Source organism: Narcine bancroftii, chromosome 5 (genome assembly GCF_036971445.1).
Source record: "Narcine bancroftii isolate sNarBan1 chromosome 5, sNarBan1.hap1, whole genome shotgun sequence".
Taxonomy (NCBI): Eukaryota; Metazoa; Chordata; class Chondrichthyes; order Torpediniformes; family Narcinidae; genus Narcine; species Narcine bancroftii.
In genome coordinates, this window is record NC_091473.1 from 194,715,628 (window position 1) to 194,736,673 (window position 21,046).

Genomic DNA, 21,046 nt, shown 5'->3' on the forward strand with positions numbered 1-21,046 from the left:
TTTGTGCTTTCTGCATCCTCTTTTGAATCTTGGAAATCTAGACTCAAGGCCAAGACTGCTTTTGGCATTGTGGCTTTGGTGGTTAAATCTAAAATGGAAGTGCCCGAAATCTGTTCAAGTTTGCATTCTGTATATTAATGGGAATGAGGATTTAAATTTCAGAGAAAACTTTGAGTCTACATCTTTTTTTAAAAAAAACAATATTTAGATTCCCTGACCCAGATTTTGAAATCCAGTATCTTAAGGTCAAAGACAAGATGTTTGTTTCAAAGGAATTTTGCAGGGATGTTCCTTTAAGTTGGTAAGCAGTATGTACTCTTCTACTGTGAATGTTAGAGCTAACTCGTTTGCAGTGGAACCCTTCTCACTGTCACTAGGTATAATGTGACTAATACACTGAAATATTCCATGATAGACTTGTGGATGTCCTAATGTAGCAGGTGCTGTTATTAAAACACTGCTTTCTTCACTGCAACCAGCTCCCCGGAGTTGTCCTCTGAAGCAGCTGCCCCAGCAGAGACCGCGGAGAAGACGGCACCACCGGAGTCTTCCACGATGCCACCTCCACCACCTGTCCAGAGGGAAAAGAAGGCCCCTCGTCCTCCAAAGAAAAAGTACCAGAAGGCAGGACTGTACTCTGATGTCTACAAGGTTCCTGAGTGAGTTCTCTCTGAGAATTGCAACCGTTGCCGAGTTCGGGGCTTTGTAAAAAGTGTCCAGCTTTCGTTGCATTTTGAAAACCATATTCCCTTCACAGCTTCTATATTCTCTATGAGGCGAGTATGTACAGAAATATACAAAAGGATCTCTCATTAAATAAAAAAAAAGATCCTAAGAATGAGTCATATAACCCAGGTAGTGGTAGGTCAAGCATTTTTTTAAAATTTAGACATACAGCACGGTAACTGGCTCTTTCGGGCCACAAACCCGTGCTGCCCAATTGACCTATAGCTCCCGTTACATTTTGAATGGTGGGAAGAAACCGGAGCCCCCAAAGGAAACCCATGCAGACACAGGGAGAAAGTGCAAACTCCTTATAGGCAACGCTAGATTCGAACCCCAGTCCCGATTGCCGGCGCTGTTACAGCATGGCACTAACTGCTCATTTAACTGTGCCACCCATCCTGAAATATGAATCGTCTACTAGTGTTATTGGAGCCAAAGGAATTTTGCCTTTCACCTTAAATGTAGAAGCACAGCACGGTAACAGGCCTGTCCAAACCCCGAGCCCATGCTGCCCAAATAGACCAATTAACCTACAAACCCCGTACAAATTTTGGAGGGTAGGAGAAAACTAGAGCATCTGGAGGAATCCTGAGCAGGTCGCAGGGAGAACATACAAACTCCATGCAAACAGTGCCAGTTTAAAACCCAGGTCACCAGCACCGTGATCACATCGCACTAACCTGAAGTTCCTGTTAACGTGCTGCAAGACTCCCTAACTCTCTACAATTGGGCTGTGGGTTTAGCACAATGCCATTACAGCGCCAGCAACCTGAGTTCGAACCCAGCTTTATCCGGAAGGAGTTTGTGTCTTCTTCCTGTGACCTACATGGGTTTCCTCTGGATGTTCCCTCTTAGGTTCATTGATGTCATGGGCTCATGAGCTGGAAAGGCCTGTTATCATGCTGTATGTCTCAACTAAAAATTAAATTAAGTTCCATCTTCTTTGCCTGAATGCTTGTTGGGCTCCTAGTTAAGGAAGTGGGACCTCATTAAACTGTATAAGAATTTTTTTTCAAAAGATTTGCTTCCTGAAAAAAAATTGTGGATTATGATAGACAATTTCAAGCTGAACACAGAGATAATTTCAGATTTGCTGTATCACGTAGGAAGTTGGAGAAACATTAAATTAACTTTTATTGAATTTAGCATGTTTAATCACATAATGATGCTGTCACATTGCGTTAGTTCAACTGATCTAAAAATGTTTGGCCGCTGATTTTCATTTGTACTCAGCATCTGATGCCTCTGGTGTCAGTGTCCAATAATAGTCGGCCGACATTGATGGATTTCAGTTGTCCTGATACCGCTTTTCCGGGGTCACAATATCCTGTGAAACCTTTCACCGTGTTCGTCACTGACTGCACCAAGATCAGTAGGGAAGTCCAAGTGCGAACGCAGAAAGTGAATTTTCAATGACAGGTTGCTATTTCTACTTGAAATAGACTTAAAATATGACAGGAAATCACTTCCCTTCATGTCTATTTCCCAACCGGGGTGCTCCTACAGCTGGGTGCTTCAAAGAATTTAGCAGCTTGGAGGTTACATGACCCCAGCTCCATCTGACCCAACCCTGCATTATTCACTCAATTCCAACTGAGCTTGCTACATAACTCCTTGCAGGGCTAGCTTGAAATTGGAACTAGACACTGACCTGGTGAACGTGTGCTGTGCTGCAGGGCCATGCCAGTGTTGTTTACTCTCCATGTCAAAATCATTTCACAGTTGCCTCTGTTTTCCCTGGGTAAGCTCATCTGTAAATAAAGGTTATCATACCTGAAGGCTGAGTACAGGCTTAATAGTCGTATACTTAACAGTGTGGAGGAACGGAGGAACCTTGGGGTCCAAATCTGCATCTCTCAAGGTTTCTGCACAAGTTAATAGGATAGTCAAGAAGGTCTCTGGTATGCTGGGCTTCATTAGTCAGGGAATTGAATTCAAGAATATTGCAACTCTACAAATCTCTAGTGAGACCACTTTTAGTGTATTGTGTTCAGTTCTGATCACCTCATTATAGGAAGGATGTGGAAGTTATGGAGAGGGTGTAGAGCAGATTTACCAGGATGTTGCGTGGATTGGAAAATATGACTTTTGAGGCAAGGTTAGAAACCCTGGGACTTTTATCTTTGGAGTGCAGAATGTTGAGAGGAGACTTAATAGAGATCTACAAGATTCAGAGCCATTGATAACGTGGACAAACAACACCTGTTTCCCTGGGCAGGAATAGCAAACACCAGGGGACATCTCTACAAAGTAAAGGGAGGAAAGTTTAGGAGAGACACCAGGGGTATTTTTACACAAAGAGTTGTGAGTGCCTGGAATGCCTTGCCAGGGATAGTGGTGGAGGCTGGAACATTAGGGGCATTTAAGAAACTCTTAGACTGGCACATGGATGGAAGAAAAATAAAGAGATACGAGGAAGAGAGGGTTTAGTAGGAATATGTAGATCGACACAACATCAAAGGCCAAAGGATTATGATAGACAACTTCAAGCTGAACACAGAGATAATTTCAAATTTGCTGTATCACGTAGTTGGAGAAACATTAAATTAACTTTTATTGAATTTAGCATGTTTAATCACATAATGATGCTGACACATTGAGTTAGTTCAACGGATCTAAAAATGTTTGGCCGCTGATTTTCATTTGTACTCAGCATCTGATGCCTCTGGTCTAAATTGGACTGGGCAAGCTCCCTTCTGTTCTTGGTACACTCACACCTGCTTCTCTTATTTTTGGCTCACACTTTCTCGTTCTGCTTCCATTGCCTCTGAGATAAGTAGGATTATTGTCATTTAGAGTTATACGGCATGGAAACAGGCACTTCGGCCCAACATCCATGTCAAGGGTTGCCTACCAAAGTGTCTTATTTGCCTCTATTCGGCCCATATCCCTCTAAACTATTCCTATCCATGAACTTGTCTTCCCCACATCCTACATCCTTCGTGTGGAAGAACACCCCTCAGGTCCCTTTTTAAATATTTTCCCTCTCATTCAAACCTATGCCCTCTGATCTTAGACTCCGCTACTCTGGGAAAAAGACTGTGGTCATTCACCTTCTCCATGCCCCTAATTTTATAAACCTCTAGAACAGGGGTGACCAACCTTTTAATTTTTAATTTAGACATACAGCATATTAGCCATCCCTGCTCAAAGTCATTCCTCAGTTTCAGCACTCAGGAAAGAAAACTCCTAGCCTATCCCAATCTCTGCTTTATAACTCAAGCCCTCCAGCCCCATTAACATCGTTGAGCTGAAAAATTGTCTTCTTTCCCATCCATCTGTGCAGGATCCCAGTCTTCTACTTCCCCAGGTTTATTTCCTGAGGACCCACTGCATTCTTGCTGCCTTATCCCTCAAAATGGGCAATTCACGTAGCCAACATGCCCCTAATGCAGGCTCCATGTGGTAGTTCAGTCTCCAACTGCCTTTTCCAACCCTTGCTCTACCAGAGGATTACTGGCCGTGTTTATACTGGCAGCTGGTGTGAAAAGTAGGGCAAGCTAATCTCCCCTTTTCATTTCTTTCTTCTGACAGCCAGACCCATAACGTTTCTATTCCCTTGTTGATAAAAGTGGGAGTCTTCTGTATCTTCAGAAGTACCGCTACAATAACCTGGCATCCAATTGTTCAGACCAAACACAAGTCAGGGATTCAGAGTGCGGCCAGGACCAGGCTCCAGGATATTGGCCAAGTGTATATCCGGAGACAAGGTTGGGAGTCAAGGGGTCAGGATCGTGGGTAATTTGTAACTGGACTTTTTTTTAAATCCTGATTTCACAAGATATAGGAGCAGAAGTAGCCCATTGGCCCATCGAATCTGCTCTGCCATTTTAATCATGATCATCCATCCTCCCACTTAGCCCCACTCCCTGGCTTTCTCCTCATAACCCTTGATCCCCTGACTAATCAAATACCTGTCAATCTCTGCCTTAAATACACCCAGAGACCTCCCTTCCACAGCTGGCTGTGGGGAACAAGTTCCATAGACTCATGATCCTCTGAATAAAGACATTTTTCTGCATTTCTGTTTTAAATTTATGCCCTTTATCCTGAAGTTATGCCCTTTTGTCCTAGAATCCATAGGTAACATCTACTTTGTCCAGGCCTTTAAGCATTTGAAATGCCTCTATGAGGTTCCCTCAACGTTCTATAGTGCAATGAATACACTCCAAGAGCCAACAATCATTCCTCATCTGCTCACCCTTTCATTCATGGGATCATTCCAGTAAATCTTCTCTGAACCCTCTCCAACACCAGAGCATCATTTCTCAAATAAGGTGCCCAAAACTGTACATGATACTCCAAGTGAGGTCTCACCAGTGCCCTTAAGAGTCTCAGCATCACATCCCTGCTCTTGTTTTCTGTTCCCCTTGAAATGAATGCCAACATTGTATTCACCTTCTTCACCACCTGGAGGTCAATCTTTATAGGATCCTTCACGAGGACTCCCAAGTCCCATTGCACCGCCGAATTTGAATTTTCTCCCCATCTAAATAAAAGTCTGCCTGTCTATTTCTTATACAAAAGTGCATGACCATACACTTTCCAACTTTGTCTTTCATCTGCCCATTCTCCTAATCTAGCCAAATCTCTCTTCAGACTTTCGATATCCTTACCACTACTCACCCTACCACTGAGGTCTTGTGTAGTTCCCATTTCCTTTAAACTCGCCTAGTGACTGGAAAACTCATTGTTGATCTGTGTAACATAAATAGAATGGAAATAGGTGTGTTTGCAATGAGTTGGTCCAACACTACATGAGTCCCAGGGGTATCAGAGTGTGCTGGGCTTGGGGGTAGACTGCAGAGCACACATGTCAAACTCTGGCCTGCGGGGATATAATTATATTTGGCCCGCAAGATCATTTCAAAAATGTATTAGAGGTGGCCCGCCCTGCAGCGAGAGCCGATGCTGTTTTTTGGTAATGTCACCCACACCATCCTCCCCCTTCATTGCACATCCTTCCTCATAGTAACATGAGAAATTGTAACACAAGAGGTCTGTCGATGTCATCAGCCGGCAAGCCAGTTGGAAGGCTCCCCGCACAACCAGTCACTTCTCCCACCTGTCGAGCGGTGCGGCGGATGGGCGAGCGCCTGTGATTTCCTTTCGGCGCGATGGGCATGGCAGGCTGCGCACGGCCCCCGGGCAGCGCGAGCCCCACGCGACTGGCACCGGACGGCCCTTCCACAGCGCGAGCGCACTTCTCCCAGTCGCCACGGCCTTCAGCGCTTGCACCCGCGCGGACCCCAGGGACGGCTGGTTCGGCCCTGCACGTGAAGAGAGAGATGGTGGCTGTCCGCAAAGGCTGATCGGCAGCGCGCTGGGCCTGAGTGGGTGGGTAAGCAGGGGTGGGCAGAGGGTGTAGGTGAGGAGTAATGGGCAGGGGAAGTTATGGTGGTGCGAGGGGCAGTTAGAGGGAGGGATGAGTAGAAGGAGGGGTGGATAGGGAAGAGGTAAAAGGGGAGGGGCAGGGCGAGTAGGGGAGGGGTGATTAGAGGGTGAGAGACGGGTAGAGGGAGGAACAGGTTGAGGGGAGAGGCAGTAGAGGGGCGTGTATAGGATGGGGTGGGTAGAGGCAGAGCGAGTGGAGTGAGGGGTGAGTAGAGGTTGGGTAAAGGACTGGTCAGGTAGAGGGATGGTGGGTCGAGGGTGAATAGAGGCCTAGAGCCTGAGGAGTGAGCAGGAAATGCTGAGTCCTGATGCAGGCCAAAATGGACACAGCCTGTGAATGCTGACTACATCTCCACGGGGACCAAATAGGTTTCCCTCAGGTCAAGCAAAGGGTGAACTTGAGCTACCTACTCCTGACCTGTAACATTATCCTCCTAAAGTTATATCCTAAAGTTTAACATTACATATGTTGAAAGAAGAGAAAACATGCAGATGTTGTTGAAAATTTTCAATAAATATTTAGTTCAGCCCTCGACTTAGTCCAAGTTTTTCATTTTGGCCTTCCGTGAATTTGAGTTTGACACCCCTGCTGTAGAGGATTCTTACCTCCTTCCGCCAGGGGCCGCCATTGCTGCTCCTTCATCTGCACATTCTGGCCCAGGCCACCCCTCAGATTGGGACAGCCTTGTGGATTTGCCCCTTCATTCCTGGCGGCAGGTCTCGAAAATAATTAATTCAGCACAGTCGTCAAGAATTTGGGGACCAGCCATGGCATCCCCGTGGCAGTGGAATGTGGTGTTTTTTTTAAATCAAAGCTTTTCCAGGGAACTACAAAGGACAGGTTTAGAATCAGAATTTATTGTCATGAGCATTCACAAAATTTGTTGATTTGCTAAAGCATTATAGTGCAAATATTGCTATAAATTATGTTTAAAAATAAATCAATCAATGTATAAATAAGAGAAAGTGAGAATGCGTCTATGGCTCAGTATCCATTCAGAAATCTGATGGTAGAGGGGAGGAAGCTGTTTTTGTACCACCGGGTGTTCGTCTTCAGGCTCCTGACCTCCTTCCAGATGCTAGCAGTGATAAAACAGCTCGGTTTGGGTGGTTGAGGAGTTTGGGGGGGGAGGGGGGGCTCATTGAGGAGAAAATTGATCAGACTGGGAGATGAGTGATGCTTGAGAAGGAAACTCAAGAAAATGTGGAGTTCTGGTCACCTTGCTTTGGCAAGCACATCATTAAACAAGAAAGGGTGCAAAAAGGATGTTTCCCCGTACTTGGATGTCTTGTTTTATGTTGAGCGATGGGATAAGCTGGGACTTTTCTTGAAGGATGGCTGCAGGGGACCTGATGGAGATCGACAAAATCATGAAGAGCATAGTTAAGGTGAATGGTCACAGTAAAACGTGAAAGTCTGCAGACGTCATGGTTGAAGTGGTTGAAGTGAAAACACAGTGCTGGAGAAGCTCAGCAGGTCAAACAGTGTCCTTAAGCCCCTTTCACACTTGCAAGTGGTCCCAGGAATTAATGACCAATCAGCCTAAAAAGGGTCTAGTTTGAAATGAAAATGACATCATCTCACACCAGGGATAGACTACCTCGACCCCAGTGCAATCGCTGGCGTCTGCAGACGCTGGTGTTGCAATCAGGCAAGTGTAGAACAGGCAGTTGCATTCTAGGACAGAAATGACCCAAATTTTTGCATGAGTGCAGAAACTTGAAGGAAGAAAAGATTAAAATGAAGGTATAAACTTTGCCGTGGGAAAGTCACAGCAGGAGAGAGAAAGGAAAGTGTTAGCAATAAATAGCAATAGCAAACAATTTTTAAACAGCTTGGGAAAGTTGGTAGCTCCATCCCGCACAATTTATAAAGACCAGGAAAAAGCGACCTTCCCTCCCAGAATTCCATGCGGCAGAGAACCCCTCTATGAAGTGCTCCTTGCATGCAGCCATGCATACAGCCCTTTCTTTGCCGCACGGAATTCTGGCCATTGCTTTTTCCCCACGGTCTCTATAAATTGTGTCCAATAGCACTACCAAAAATTTATATAGGTCAGCACCAAAACAACAGGGCCTGAAGGGCTCATACTATGCTGTATGTAAAGCTTAGTTATGTTATAATTAGGCATGATTAATTTTGTTTAAATCTAAGATCATAATACATTGATCAGAATTTAGGGTAGGTCCACCATCGCTCAATGTGTCATGACATCATCAGTAGAAGGTAGAACAGTCCTTACCCCGGAAATGGCTCCTTCCTAGTGTAAACGAGTACAGTGACCCAATTAAGAGTGGTTAAGTGTGAACAGCAAAAACACCATTCTTATCCCAGGACACTGAACAGCCAATTTAGTGGGATGCAAGTGTAAAAGGGGGTTTATGTCGCAATAGGGTTTGAGCCCTTCATTGAGGTATGGAAAAATGTCGGCAGACATTCAAACAAAATGGTGGGGGAGAGGGGCAGAGTGCAGAGCATGGTTCCAAAGGCAAGAGATGGATAAGGGAGGGAGAGCACAGCAGCAAGCAGGGGGAAGGAGGGATGGGACTGTGAATGGAGAGGGAAGGGGGTGGAGAGCTGAAGACAGAGGGATGGGGAAAGGAGGGAGAACAGAGAGTAGATTAGCAGAAATCAGAGGTTGATGTTAATGCCATCTGGTTGGAGTGTGAGTAGTCACAGTCTTCTCCCTAGTGTGGGGGTGTGGAGCTCTGTCCTTTCCTCAGTTCAGACCCAGGAAATACTTCAGACCCAATGTACATCAAACCATACTCCCTTTATTCGCAAGCTTGCATCGCTCAGTTAATTTACAGAGTCTCTTGAAGCTGAGCTATCCATAACCATGTGAGCCCCAAACAAGGTCTGAGGCTGCTTCTTAAACATGTGTTATCATGCACACCTGTAAATCTCTTCCAGACACCCCTTTGATTAGCGGTTCACGATTACCTCATGCTAAAGGCATTTCCTATATCGGTCTTGATCACCTCAATGGGTTGTAATCAGCACAGGGCTGACAGTCCCTCTATACCCATTTTACACATAGTAAGATTTATTAAGCTGTTAACAGGTAGTTATATGTTTTGACATGACCCGATTCTTGTTCTTTTACACAATTCCTCAGGGGAAGTTAACTCTAGAGGGAGGTGAAACACGGAAGTGTGCAGACGCTGTGATTGTAGTGAAAACACACAATAAATGCTGGAGGATCTCAGCCAGTCTCGCAACTTCCATAAGAGATGAAGATATATTAATAACTTTTTGGGCCTTAGCCATTCCTCAAGATACAAAGCGGGTATCTTGAAGGGCTCAGGCCCGATAGGTCGGTAATATATCTTTACTTCCTATAGGTGCTGCAAGACCAGGTGAGTTCCTCCAGCGTTTACTGTGTGCTTAAATCTAGAGGGCACAGGTTTGTAAGAGAGGAAAGACCTAAGGGGCAACCTTATCACAAAGAGGACAATGGGAATGGGGAATGAGCTGCCGGAGGAGGTAGTAGTGTTGAGTGCAATTGTGCCGTTTAAAAGATGTTTAGACAGGTGCTTGGATAGGAAAGGGACATGGGCCAAATTCAGGAAAGTAGCAGGCTCAGATGAGCAACATCTTCAGCATGGGCAAGTTGGGCCAAAGGGCCTGTTTCCACACTGAATACATTCTAGGGCTAATGCACAATGGCCTTCCGTAGTAGGGTGCTGTACTAAAATTAGCATACTCAGAAATATGTGTCAATGTTAATGAAGATAAGGAGGCTGGGCGAAGCTGCAGCGGAGGAGTTATTGTTTCTCCCCAGATGAATTTAGATAGCATATGTTCTTTTCGTGAACAAAACAAATGATCTGGTTGCTAACCAACAATTCTGTTCTTCAGTCCAAAAAGTCGCCTAATTCTGGTGAAGAAAGAGAAGTTGGAGTATGTTCCTGGAGAGCATGACTACGGACTCTTCCCCGCCCCAATCCACGTCGGTGAGTCTTGCAGCCTTTTACCGAGCCGATTCTGCTTGAGTTAGCGCCCAAGGCAGGAAGCAGGTCTACTCAGATGCAGAGAACTGGGTCAAAGAGACGCTTTGGGCGGTTTGGGACAAAGTAAGGGTCTGTTGCTCTTCCTGCATTAGTGGTTACACATTTTGCAATCCACGACTGTGCCAAACGAAGCTCACAATTGAAAGTACAAAGTCCCTAAAATATTGTATATCCCGACTAGTAAGATGTCTATAAGTCAACCCCCTGAATTTCCACATAAAGTGTAGGTTTTGAGCTATACTCACTATGTAAGACAATTCCTCCCAAATCTTACTGCTTCAGTTGTCCTTTACCAACCACATGGAGTGATGCTGTCACAATATTTTAAAAGCAAATTATCCAGTAAAACTTTAAATTTAATTAGTATATTTTGAAATAAACCACCGTCAGCTCCTTTATCAGGGCTTCTTAATGCTTGTTCAGAGCTGACAGCAGTTGGACTGCGAGGTTGAGACTTCGCTGTTAATGTTCAGATTATATACTTGGCCTCTAAGATGACCCCTGGTTTTGGGGTGACATTCTTCAAGTTCAAGTCCCATCTTATTCGTCGACAATATATTGTACTTTGCTCCCTTAACACTTAGGTATGTCATTCGCTACACATGAAGTGGGTGTGGGTCATTGGGACTAGGTGGGAGAAGGTGATTGGCATGGACTTGAAGGGTCGAACTGGCCTGTTTCTGTGCTGTAATTGTTATATGGTTATATGTTCAATTAAACTTCCTCGAAAATCAGCTCCCAGTTTCTTCTCTTCCCTTGAATGCGAGTTTGAAGTTCTCTGTAGCAAATGTTGCTGCTCATTAGGGCATACCACAGTCATCAAGGTTCTGCCTCAATGTTTGAGCAGGTTTTGAATGCTCCATTATCTCTTGAAGACCAAGAGCTGATCAATTCTCTCCTTTCCAGCATTTATCTTATCGAGTCATAGAACATAGAACACTGCAGCAGAGCACAGGCCCTTCAGCCCTTGATGTTGTCCCAACCCATATATTCCTACCAAAATAAATCAAAACCATCCCTACCTCATAACCCTCTATATATTTCTTTCATCCATGTACCTGTCTGACAGTCTCTTAAGTGCCCCTATTGTGTGGTCCTATCTCAGTTTCTCTTTCCACAGATGCTATCTAACTTGCTCACTATTTTCTGTTTCTCCCACTTTATTCTCTCCACATTTTGATCACCTCTCCTCAGATTCTATTCCTCACCATGTGACTTAGGAAATAGGCTATTCACCCCATCGTGTCTACCCTGCCATTCAGTGCCCCATTCTCCAACCTCCTCCCAATAATAACCTTTGACAGCCTTCTAGCTAATCAAGAACCTATCAATCTCAGCCGCTCTCTACACAACGTAGAGCAGCAAATTAACTGACCAATCCATACTCTTTGCTGGAGGAAGCCAGAACACCCGGGGGAAACCCACAGGAAGAACAAGCAAATCTTCTGGATCCTTTTGCTCTGTGAAGTTTCAGGCTGCGTACTTTATTTTGACTCTCATTATCGATTTGTTCGGAACAGGTCAGCCTGATTCCCTTGCCAACTTTTTAAACATGACCTAATCCCGTCAATCCCTTTTCACAGGGATGAATTGTCGAACCCTATGACTCTGCCAAATCCCTTCCCAATATGGAAACTCCAACCTTTTCCGTGGCAAATCCAAATAAATAGCAAGCGCAGAGACATGCATGTTTCTCTGTGCCCTGCTCTTGCTGGGTGATTGAAGAGAAAGAGCCCGTGGTGTTCCTGATGATGTTGATGGGGCTCCTTTCTCTCCAAGCATCTAAAAATGATTCTCTCCCTTCTGAAGACACTGTGTGTCACAACTCCTATTGCCATGGGGTTAAGTGGAGCAGGTGTTGGATAGGAATGCAGTGACAGCGGTGCCGGGTAGATGAAGACACCAGCAGCTGTTCTCGCCCTCGCTGTGTGAAGCATGAGCTGAGAATATCTTAATGAGCAATCAGCTCATTTCTCAGACCCCGGCACTAACATGACGATCAGATTCTGCCACATCCAAGTTCCACAGCACACAAGCAGGCCCTTCAGCACAACCTGTCCACGTTGACTGAACTATCTACGTCCTTGCTCATACTCACCTCGAGTTTTACCATCTTTCAAGTAAAATTTATTGTCATCTGATTGCACAAGTACAACCCAACAAAACAGCGTTCTACGGTCCTCAGTGCAAAACATGCAGACACACAACCAGATATAACACACATACAGACAAACAATAAATACTGTTTCATGAATATGAGTCTCGGATGGTTAGAGTGAGCAGTTCCTTTGGTTGTTCAAAATTCTTACTGCCTGTGGGAAGAAGCTGTTCCTCAGCCTGAGGGTACTGGCTCTGATCCTCCTGTATCTCTTCCCCAATGGGAGCAGCTGAAAGATGCTGTTTGCAGGGTGGAAGAAATTCTCAATGATTTAGCACACTCTCTTCAGACAACAATTCTGGTAGATCACATTGATGGGGGAGAGAGGGAATTGTCCACACCTCTACTGCTTCCTCTGGCAGTTCCACCCTCTATGTGAGGAAGAGGCCCCTCAGTTGCCTAAAATGCCCCCCAATCACCTTAAATCTGTGCTCTCTGGTTTGAGATCCCCTACCCCAGGTAAAAGCATCGTTCTTGGCATTATCCTTGCCCCTCCAGGGGGAAAGGTCTCAGCCTTTCAGCCTTTTCCAATAATTCAAGCCTACCCATCTTGATAACATTCTCTTTCACCTTTTCTGCACCCTTCATGATATCTTCCCAATAGTTGGGTGACCAGAACTGCCCACAGTACTCCTAGTGAGGACTCACCAGCATATTGTACATTTGTAATATGAGATTCCTGCTCCTGTGTTCATTCCCCTGACCCGTGAAGACGAGCATGCCACTCAATTTCCTCATCACCCTGTCTACCTGTGGCTTTGCACCTGTATTCTCCAGCAGTCACCAGAGCCTTCATTAACCATGCAATCCCTGTTGGCTGAACCTTCAAGCTTATCTGTTAAATTCCGTCTGAAGGTTCCTTTATTGTCATATAATAATACATTAAAATGTAATATACATAAAAGGCTTCAATTTCTGTCTGCCTTAAGGCAAAGAGTCACCATGAGCATTGCCCGCCACCCCTAATAATAGGAGAAAGAGAGTCCCCTCAGAGACACCGTGTCTGTGGGTTTTCCTCCAACACTCCAACAGCCTCCGTGGCCCATACAGACTTCAGTTCAAACCATCAGCAACTCGAGCTTCAGATCCAAACCTCCCATATGATCAGGAAGCCCTTGACATCTTCAGGGCCCTTCAGCATCCTCTTGAATCCCAGTTCCGATATCAATTTCCTATGAGCCAGTCCCTAGCAGCCCACAGCCTATGTGAGTTCTTTAGCTGCTGAGCCCCTCGCTTGTCTACTGCCATCTCCTCTGCTCCACCTTCTTAATGGGGGGAGGGGGGTGGAGAATAGTGAGATAGTGAAGGTGTTCTTCCCATTTCAGATGCCCTGCACCAGTCCACTGCTCCCCTAGAGTCTGCAATCCCTCGTGGCTATTCCTTCTCTAATTGGGAGACTTTAGACTACATTGTTTGCTCAGGATATGCATTCCTACACACCTGTACACCTCTTTTTGAATACAAAACCTGCTGAACTTGTTGGGTAATCAACCATACCCAGAGATCTAACGCACTGTTCTACCGTTCAGGACCCATGCCTGGATTTTCCCAGTTTAATTTCTCCATCCTGACACCACTGGCCCACAGCAAGCTGAAGTTCCCTAGGCATGATCACCCTCCCCGCCAAGTCGTGATTACTGCTCCCACAGCTGACCCTGCAGAGGTCCCCATCCAGGCATCGATCAATGGAGTCTGGTGATTTCACTAAAGCCTGGGGTCACCATGTCCTCCACCTGCCACCCTCTCTTCCCCGTGTATTCCTTCCCCCTCCTTTGCAACTCTGCTTTGCATCACCCAGCTAGCTGCCCTTTATTTTACCGCTCAAAACACCTACTCTTTATATTCCTGTGGGTTCTCTGGGGGCTTCACTGGTGCGAGAGAGATGGAGACAGGACCTCTCAGTGCACACAGCACCTTCAGTTTCCCTCTACCACCGAGAAAATCAGATAAAATAAACAGTGCCTGAAGATAAAGGTCACGTTAATTACTTCACATTCCTTGGGGGTGAAATACTCAGTGAGTGAGTTTCAGGGGTTAAGAGGCTGTTGGGTTTGCCAGCAGCTGCCCTCTGTTAACAGCACTCTGCTCTTGGCACTCCTCCACAGCACTTAAAAGCAGAAATTTGTTTTATTCTCCAAGGTCAAGGAGAGAATTGGGGGGCAATAAAATATTTTTGTTTCTCTGTGGCACCTCTAACCTCTCTTCTTGAATGAAGCATTTCCAAATAGGGGAAGCTGCCATGATGGTCGACTCACGCACTGTTGAGTTGCCTGGTTTGACTGAATGATTTAACTATTCGACCTTGTGTACCCTGAGTTTTGGCAAGACCTTCAGTTCATTTTAATTACTCCACTGCTCTTATGTTCTTTTCAACTAATGAAACTGTACAAAGAGAGAGAGAGAGAGAGAGAGAGAGAGAAAAAAATCTTCCTTGTCTAGTTACCAGTGACTGGAAAGTTGGGTGGCACGGTTAGCTTAGCGATTAGCGCAACGCTGTTACAGCGTCCGTGATCGGGACCGGGGTTCGAATCCACTGCTGTCTGTAAGGGGTTTCATGTTTTCTCCGTGTCTCCTCCAGGTGCTCTGTTTTCCTCCCACCATTCAAAACATACTGGGACTACAGATCATTTGGCTGTAATTGGGTGGCACAGGCTCAGGGTCCAAAGGGACCTGTTACCATGCTGTATATCTATATTTAAAAGAATGTCAGCAAATGCTGGGGTTAAGTGTAAAACACATACATACAGGAGAAACGCAGCAGGTCATGCAGATTCAGAATTTGTTGTCATGAACAAATCATGAAAGTCGGTGTTTTGTGGCAGAATATCATAGGGCAAATATTCATATTATAACCATCTTACCACATTATTATAAAAAAATTTAAAGCATCGTGCACAAAAGGTAAAGCAGTGTCTTTGGTTCATTGATTATTCAGGAATCTGATGGTGGAGGGGAAGAAGCCGTCCTTATGCCGCTAAGTGCTCGTCTTTAGGCTCCTGGACCTTTTTCCCGGTGGTAACAGAATGAAGAGGGCATGGCCTGGGTGGTGGGGATCTTTTGAGGATAGAGGCTGCTTTTTTATGTAGATGTCCTCAATGGAGTGAAGCCTGTGACAACAACCCTCTAGAGTTTATTCTTGACCTGAGAGTTGGCACCTCCTTACCCAGCAGTGAAGCAACCAGCCAGAATGCTCTCCATGGTCCACCTGTAGAAGTTTACTAGAGTCTTCGGTGAAATACTGAATCTCAGTTGGAACCAGATTCACAATATGTTTGAGTATTGATTAGATATATCCTGATTGATCTTGGAAAAACTAAATGGAGCCCAGTGAATACTGCTGTATAGATCTCAATTCTAAATCTGTCCATAATGGATGATCCATTTTTTCAGAATAAAAGAATTCAAAAAGTTAGATAATGAAAAAAATCTAAAATTAGTAGGGCCATACCTCCATCTTTTTTCAATTTTTGAAAATTCTAGTGTTTTATTCTTCCAAATAAAAGAAGCAACTTTTGAGTCATATTATCCAAAAAAAAAGTCTTCAGGATGAAAACTGGAATTGCTTGAAATAAATATAAAAACTTAGATAATATTATCATCTTAACAGCATTAATACGACCTATTAATGATAATGATAAAAGAGACCATCTAGAAAAAGACAATCTCACACACTCAAAGAGTTAATATAAATCTTTAAATCATTTAGTTACTTTTACCCCTAAGTATGTGAAATTATCTCTGACAATCTTTAATGGAACTTGAGTATAGATAGGGGCCTGCATATTAATCGGAAAAATATCACTTTTATGAAGGTTTAATTTATATCCAGAGAATGAGCTGAATTGAGAAAACACAGATAACATCGCTGGGGTAGATCTTTCGGGATCTGAAATATAAACTAATAGGTCATCTGCATACAAAGAAATCTTATGTTACTCCTTTTCTGACAATCCCTTGAACCTCTTGAGTGTCTCCAAGGGCTATTTCCAGAGGTTTTAAAGCTAGATCAAATAGCAAGGGGCTAAGGGGACATCCCTATCTAGTTCCCCTAAATAGTCTAAATAAGGAGGATTTGCTATTATTAACCACCTTAGCTAAGGGGATACTATAAATCAATTTAATCCATGATATAAAGCCCATACCAAAATTAAATCTCCTTTGTCTTTCAAATAAATAGTTCCACTCCACTCTGTCAAAAGCCTTTTCACCATCTCGAGAAACTACACACTTTTGAATTACGTCCGAAGGGGAATAAATAATGTTCAATAATCTATGGATGTTAAAATGTGAATAACAACCTTTAATAAATTAACTTTAATCTTTAGATATAACAGAGCGAAGGATATTTTCCAACCTACTGACCAAAATATTAGAGGGAACCTTAAAATCTACATTCAGCAAAGAAATTGGCCAATAGGAAGTACATTCAGTCAGATCTTTATCTTTTTTAGGAATCAATGAAATTGACACCATAAAAAGTTGCCAATAAGGTCCCAGAAGAAACGAAATTTTCAAATACATAGTTGAGGGGCAAGTAAATTAGTAAAGCCACTAATCCGAACCTGGGGCCTTGCCAGATTGAAGAGAAGAAATAGCTTGGGAAGCTTCCAATTCTGAAATTGGAACTTCCAACAAGTTTTGATCTTCTGATGATATTTTGGGAATATTCAATCATTGCAAGAATCTATCCATTGAAATAGAATTATCAGGACATTCCTAAAACACTTTATTAATTTCAGCATGATCAAAAGTAAAGTTCTCATCCTTCTTATGTGCCTTTGTAATTGGTCTTTTAGATGCTGCTGTCTTCAATTAACTAGCTAACAGTTTACCTGATTTCTCTCCATGTACATAAAATTGAGATTTAAGTAGCTGAATCTCGATGGGATAAGTTAATAATAAATCATGCTGAGTTTGAAGTTCTACTCTTTCCTTATAAAGGCCCATACTAGATGTCATAGAATATAATTTGTGGATCTCTTTAATTCTTTTAGCAATTACTGTCAATTCACTTTTAGTACATTTACTAAGTCCAACAAAATAAGAAATTATTTGTCCTCGTAAAAATGCTTTAAGTGCATCCCAAATTACCAGGTTGGACATTCCTTCAGTAGAGTTTGTCTGAAAAAGGAGAGATCTTTAATAAAGCTAATGAATTTCTCATTCTGAAGCAGAGTGGAATTGAACTGCCATTGTTGAAATCTGGAAGTGACACCGGAGATTTCAACAGAAAGTTTTTAAGATGTATGATCAGAAACAGGGATTGCATCATATTCACATTTCCCTATCAAAGGTACCAGTCACATATCAATTAAAAAAATAATCTATTCTAGAGTATTTATGGTATACATGAGAAAAGAAAGAAAATTTATTTTCCTTCTGGTGTAAAAATCTCCATATATCGACTAAACCATAATCCAGCAGGAAAGAGTTAATATAACTATCTGATTTATTTGGAAGAGTATGAATGGCAGAGGACCTGTCAATCAAAGGATTTAGGCAACAGTTAAAATCTCCACCCATAATCAGGACATATTCATTCAAAATAGGTAGTGAATTAAAAACCTTTTGTAAAAATTCAGGACAGTCGATATTAGGAGCATATTAACCATTACCACCTTCTGATTCCGACTTAGGAATTTTTTTTGTAAAAACTTTGTTTTATCTAGTCCTGTCTTTCATAATTTTTTTTTTGACCATCAATAGTTGTTCAATCCTTCTCTATATAGAAAATCAAAGGTATTATTTCTTCTGTAAATTTATTTAAGAAAGGTCTTTTGAACAGCTGGCAGGTAAATATGACTTACCAAATATTCATTTTTTTATTATATTTACAGATAATTTCTTAAATACCATTTTACCAGACTTTCCATTTGTATACCACCAATTCTAGTGATAATATTTTTCAATTGAATCCTTCTCAAAAAGGATTAATTAGAATTATATACGATAGATTATTGAAATTATGTCCAGTATTTCATGATAAGATTAAAAAGGTTTGGGAACTGGAACTTACAAGACCCTTATCAAAAGATCTATGGGACAAGATTCTTAAACTGGTGAATACATCTTCAATATGTGCCCGACATTCATTAATCATGTTCACATGTCCAAAGAAAAGATGGCTAGTATCTTTTCTAATATTAATCCTACTTGTGACAGATGTAAATCTGATAATGCTGCATTGACACACATGATTTGTTCTTGTCCATCCTTAGAAATCGATTGGAAAGAAATTTTTAATATCTTTTCAACTGTATTTCAGGTGGAGCTCCGACCTAATCCACTAACTGCTCCTTTTGGGGTTATTGAACCAGACATAGAGAGTTTTTCTGTACCTTCGCAATGGTTGTGGCCTTCTCTACATTGTTGGCTAGAAGAGCCATCCTTTTCAAATGGAAAATTTGAATTTTCAAAGGTTCTCTCATAATATCTCAAGATCACAAGATAAAGGAACAGAAGTAGGCTATTCAGCCCATCGAATCTGTTCTGCAACTCCATCCTGAGCTAAATTGTTCTCACATCTAGTACCAAATTCCAGCCTTTTCCCCATATCCCTTGATACCCTGACTAATTAGATACCTATCAATCTCCTCCTTAAACTCCTTCAAAGATCGGACCTCCACAGCTCTATGTGGCAATGAATTCCACAAATCCATTGCCACAAGGCTAAAGAAATTTCCCCTCACCTCTGTTCTAAATGGGTACCTTCTAATTCTAAGACTGTGCCCTCTTGTCCTGGATTCCACCACCGAGGGAGACATATTATTCACATCTACTCTGTCTAATCCATTTCAAATCCAGCATTTGAAATGTTTCAATGAGACCCTCTCTCCTTCTTCTATACTCCAATGAATACAGTTGAAGAGCCACTAAGCGTTCCTCATATGTTACTCCTTGCATTCCAAGAATCATCCTGGTAAATCTTCTCTGCACTATCTCCAACATCGTTACATCCCTTCTACGATAAGGGGCCCAGAACTGCACACAATACTCCAAATGAGGTCTCACCAGTGCCTCATAGAGCCTCATCAACAACTCTTTACCCTTATACATTATTCCCCTTGAAATGAATGCCAACATAGTATTCGCTTTCTTTACTGCAGATCCAACCTGATGGTTAACCTTTAGGTTATCCTGCATGAGGACTCCCATGTCCCTTTGTACTTCCGAATTTGAATTTTCTCCCCATCCAAATCATATTCTGCCTGTTTATTTCCTCTTCCAAAATGTCCAACCATACGTTTCTCCACATTGTACCTCATCTGCCATTTCTTTGCCCACTCTCCTAAACTGTCCAAGTCTCTCTGCAACCTTTCGGTTTCTTCTACTCTTCCTGCTCCTCCACCCATCTTGGTGTCATCTGCAAACCCAGCCACCAAGCCATTCAATCCACAATCTAAATCATCAATATACTTTATAAAAAGAAGTCGCCCCAACACCAGCCCCTGCAGAACACCACTAGTAAACGTCAACCCACCAGAACAGGATCCCTTTATTCCCACCCTTTATCTCCTACCTATCAGCCAATGCTCATCCAATCTAATCTCTTTCCTGTCCTTCCATCTCATTAAAGCAGCCTCTTATGCGGCACCTTATTGAAGGCCTTTTGAAAATCCAAATACACAACATCCACAGCCTCTTCCTTGTCAATCCTACATGAGATTTCCTCAAAAAATTCCAATAGTTTGGTCAGGCAGGATCTTCCCTTCATGAAACCACGTTGGCTTGGACCTATCATGTCATGCACCTCGAGCTATTTCATAATCTCGTCCTTGAAGATCGATTCCAATAACTTTCCAACTATCGACATCAGACTAATAGGCCTGTAATTTCCTTTTTACTGCCTCCCTCCTTTCTTAAACAGCAGAACTACATTTGTGACCTTCCAATCCTACAGAACCATGCCAGAGTATTTTGATTTCTGGAAAATCATTTCAAATGGCTCCACAATCTTCAAAGCCACCTCCTTCAGAACCTGTGGGTGCACCTCATCCAGTCCAGGAGACTTATCTATCTTTAGTCCATTCAGTTTAATAAGCACTATCTCTTAGTAATCCTGACTATACTTAATTCTATTCCCTGTGACCTCTGACTATCAGGTATATTGCTATTGTCTTCCTCAGTGAAGACTGACAGAAAATACTCATTTAGTTCCTCTGCCATCTCTTTGTTACCCATTATCATTTCTCCAGCATTGTTTTCAATCAGGATCGACAATGAGATAGACAACAGACAAGCCAAGGCAAATAGCGCCTTTGGAAGACTACACAAAAGAGTCTGGAAAAACAACCAACTGAAAAACCTCACAAAGATAAGCGTATACAGAGCCGTTGTCATACCCACACTCCTGTTCGGCTCCGAATCATGGGTCATCTACCGGCACCACCTACGGCTCCTAGAACGCTTCCACCAGCGTTGTCTCCGCTCCATCCTCAACATCCATTGGAGCGCTTACACCCCTAACGTCGAAGTACTCGAGATGGCAGAGGTCGACAGCATCGAGTCCACGCTGCTGAAGATCCAGCTGCGCTGGATGGGTCACGTCTCCAGAATGGAGGACCATCGCCTTCCCAAGATCCTGTTATATGGCGAGCTCTCCACTGGCCACCGTGACAGAGGTGCACCAAAGAAAAGGTACAAGGACTGCCTAAAGAAATCTCTTGGTGCCTGCCACATTGACCACTGCCAGTGGGCTGATAACGCCTCAAACCGTGCATCTTGGCGCCTCACAGTTTGGCGGGCAGCAACCTC

General features: G+C 43.2%; 1 protein-coding gene across 11 annotated transcripts in view; it reads left to right on the forward strand.

Moving 5' to 3' along the window:
• Window positions 1-21,046, forward strand: part of ash1l (ash1 (absent, small, or homeotic)-like (Drosophila)) — a 371,451-nt gene that overhangs the window by 249,634 nt on the left and 100,771 nt on the right. For all 11 annotated transcript variants that reach the window (XM_069940548.1, XM_069940547.1, XM_069940556.1 and 8 more), the window contains 2 exons: window positions 480-659; window positions 9,983-10,077. In XM_069940548.1, the coding sequence (XP_069796649.1) occupies window positions 480-659; window positions 9,983-10,077 (275 nt within the window). The remainder of the gene's footprint in view (window positions 1-479; window positions 660-9,982; window positions 10,078-21,046) is intronic.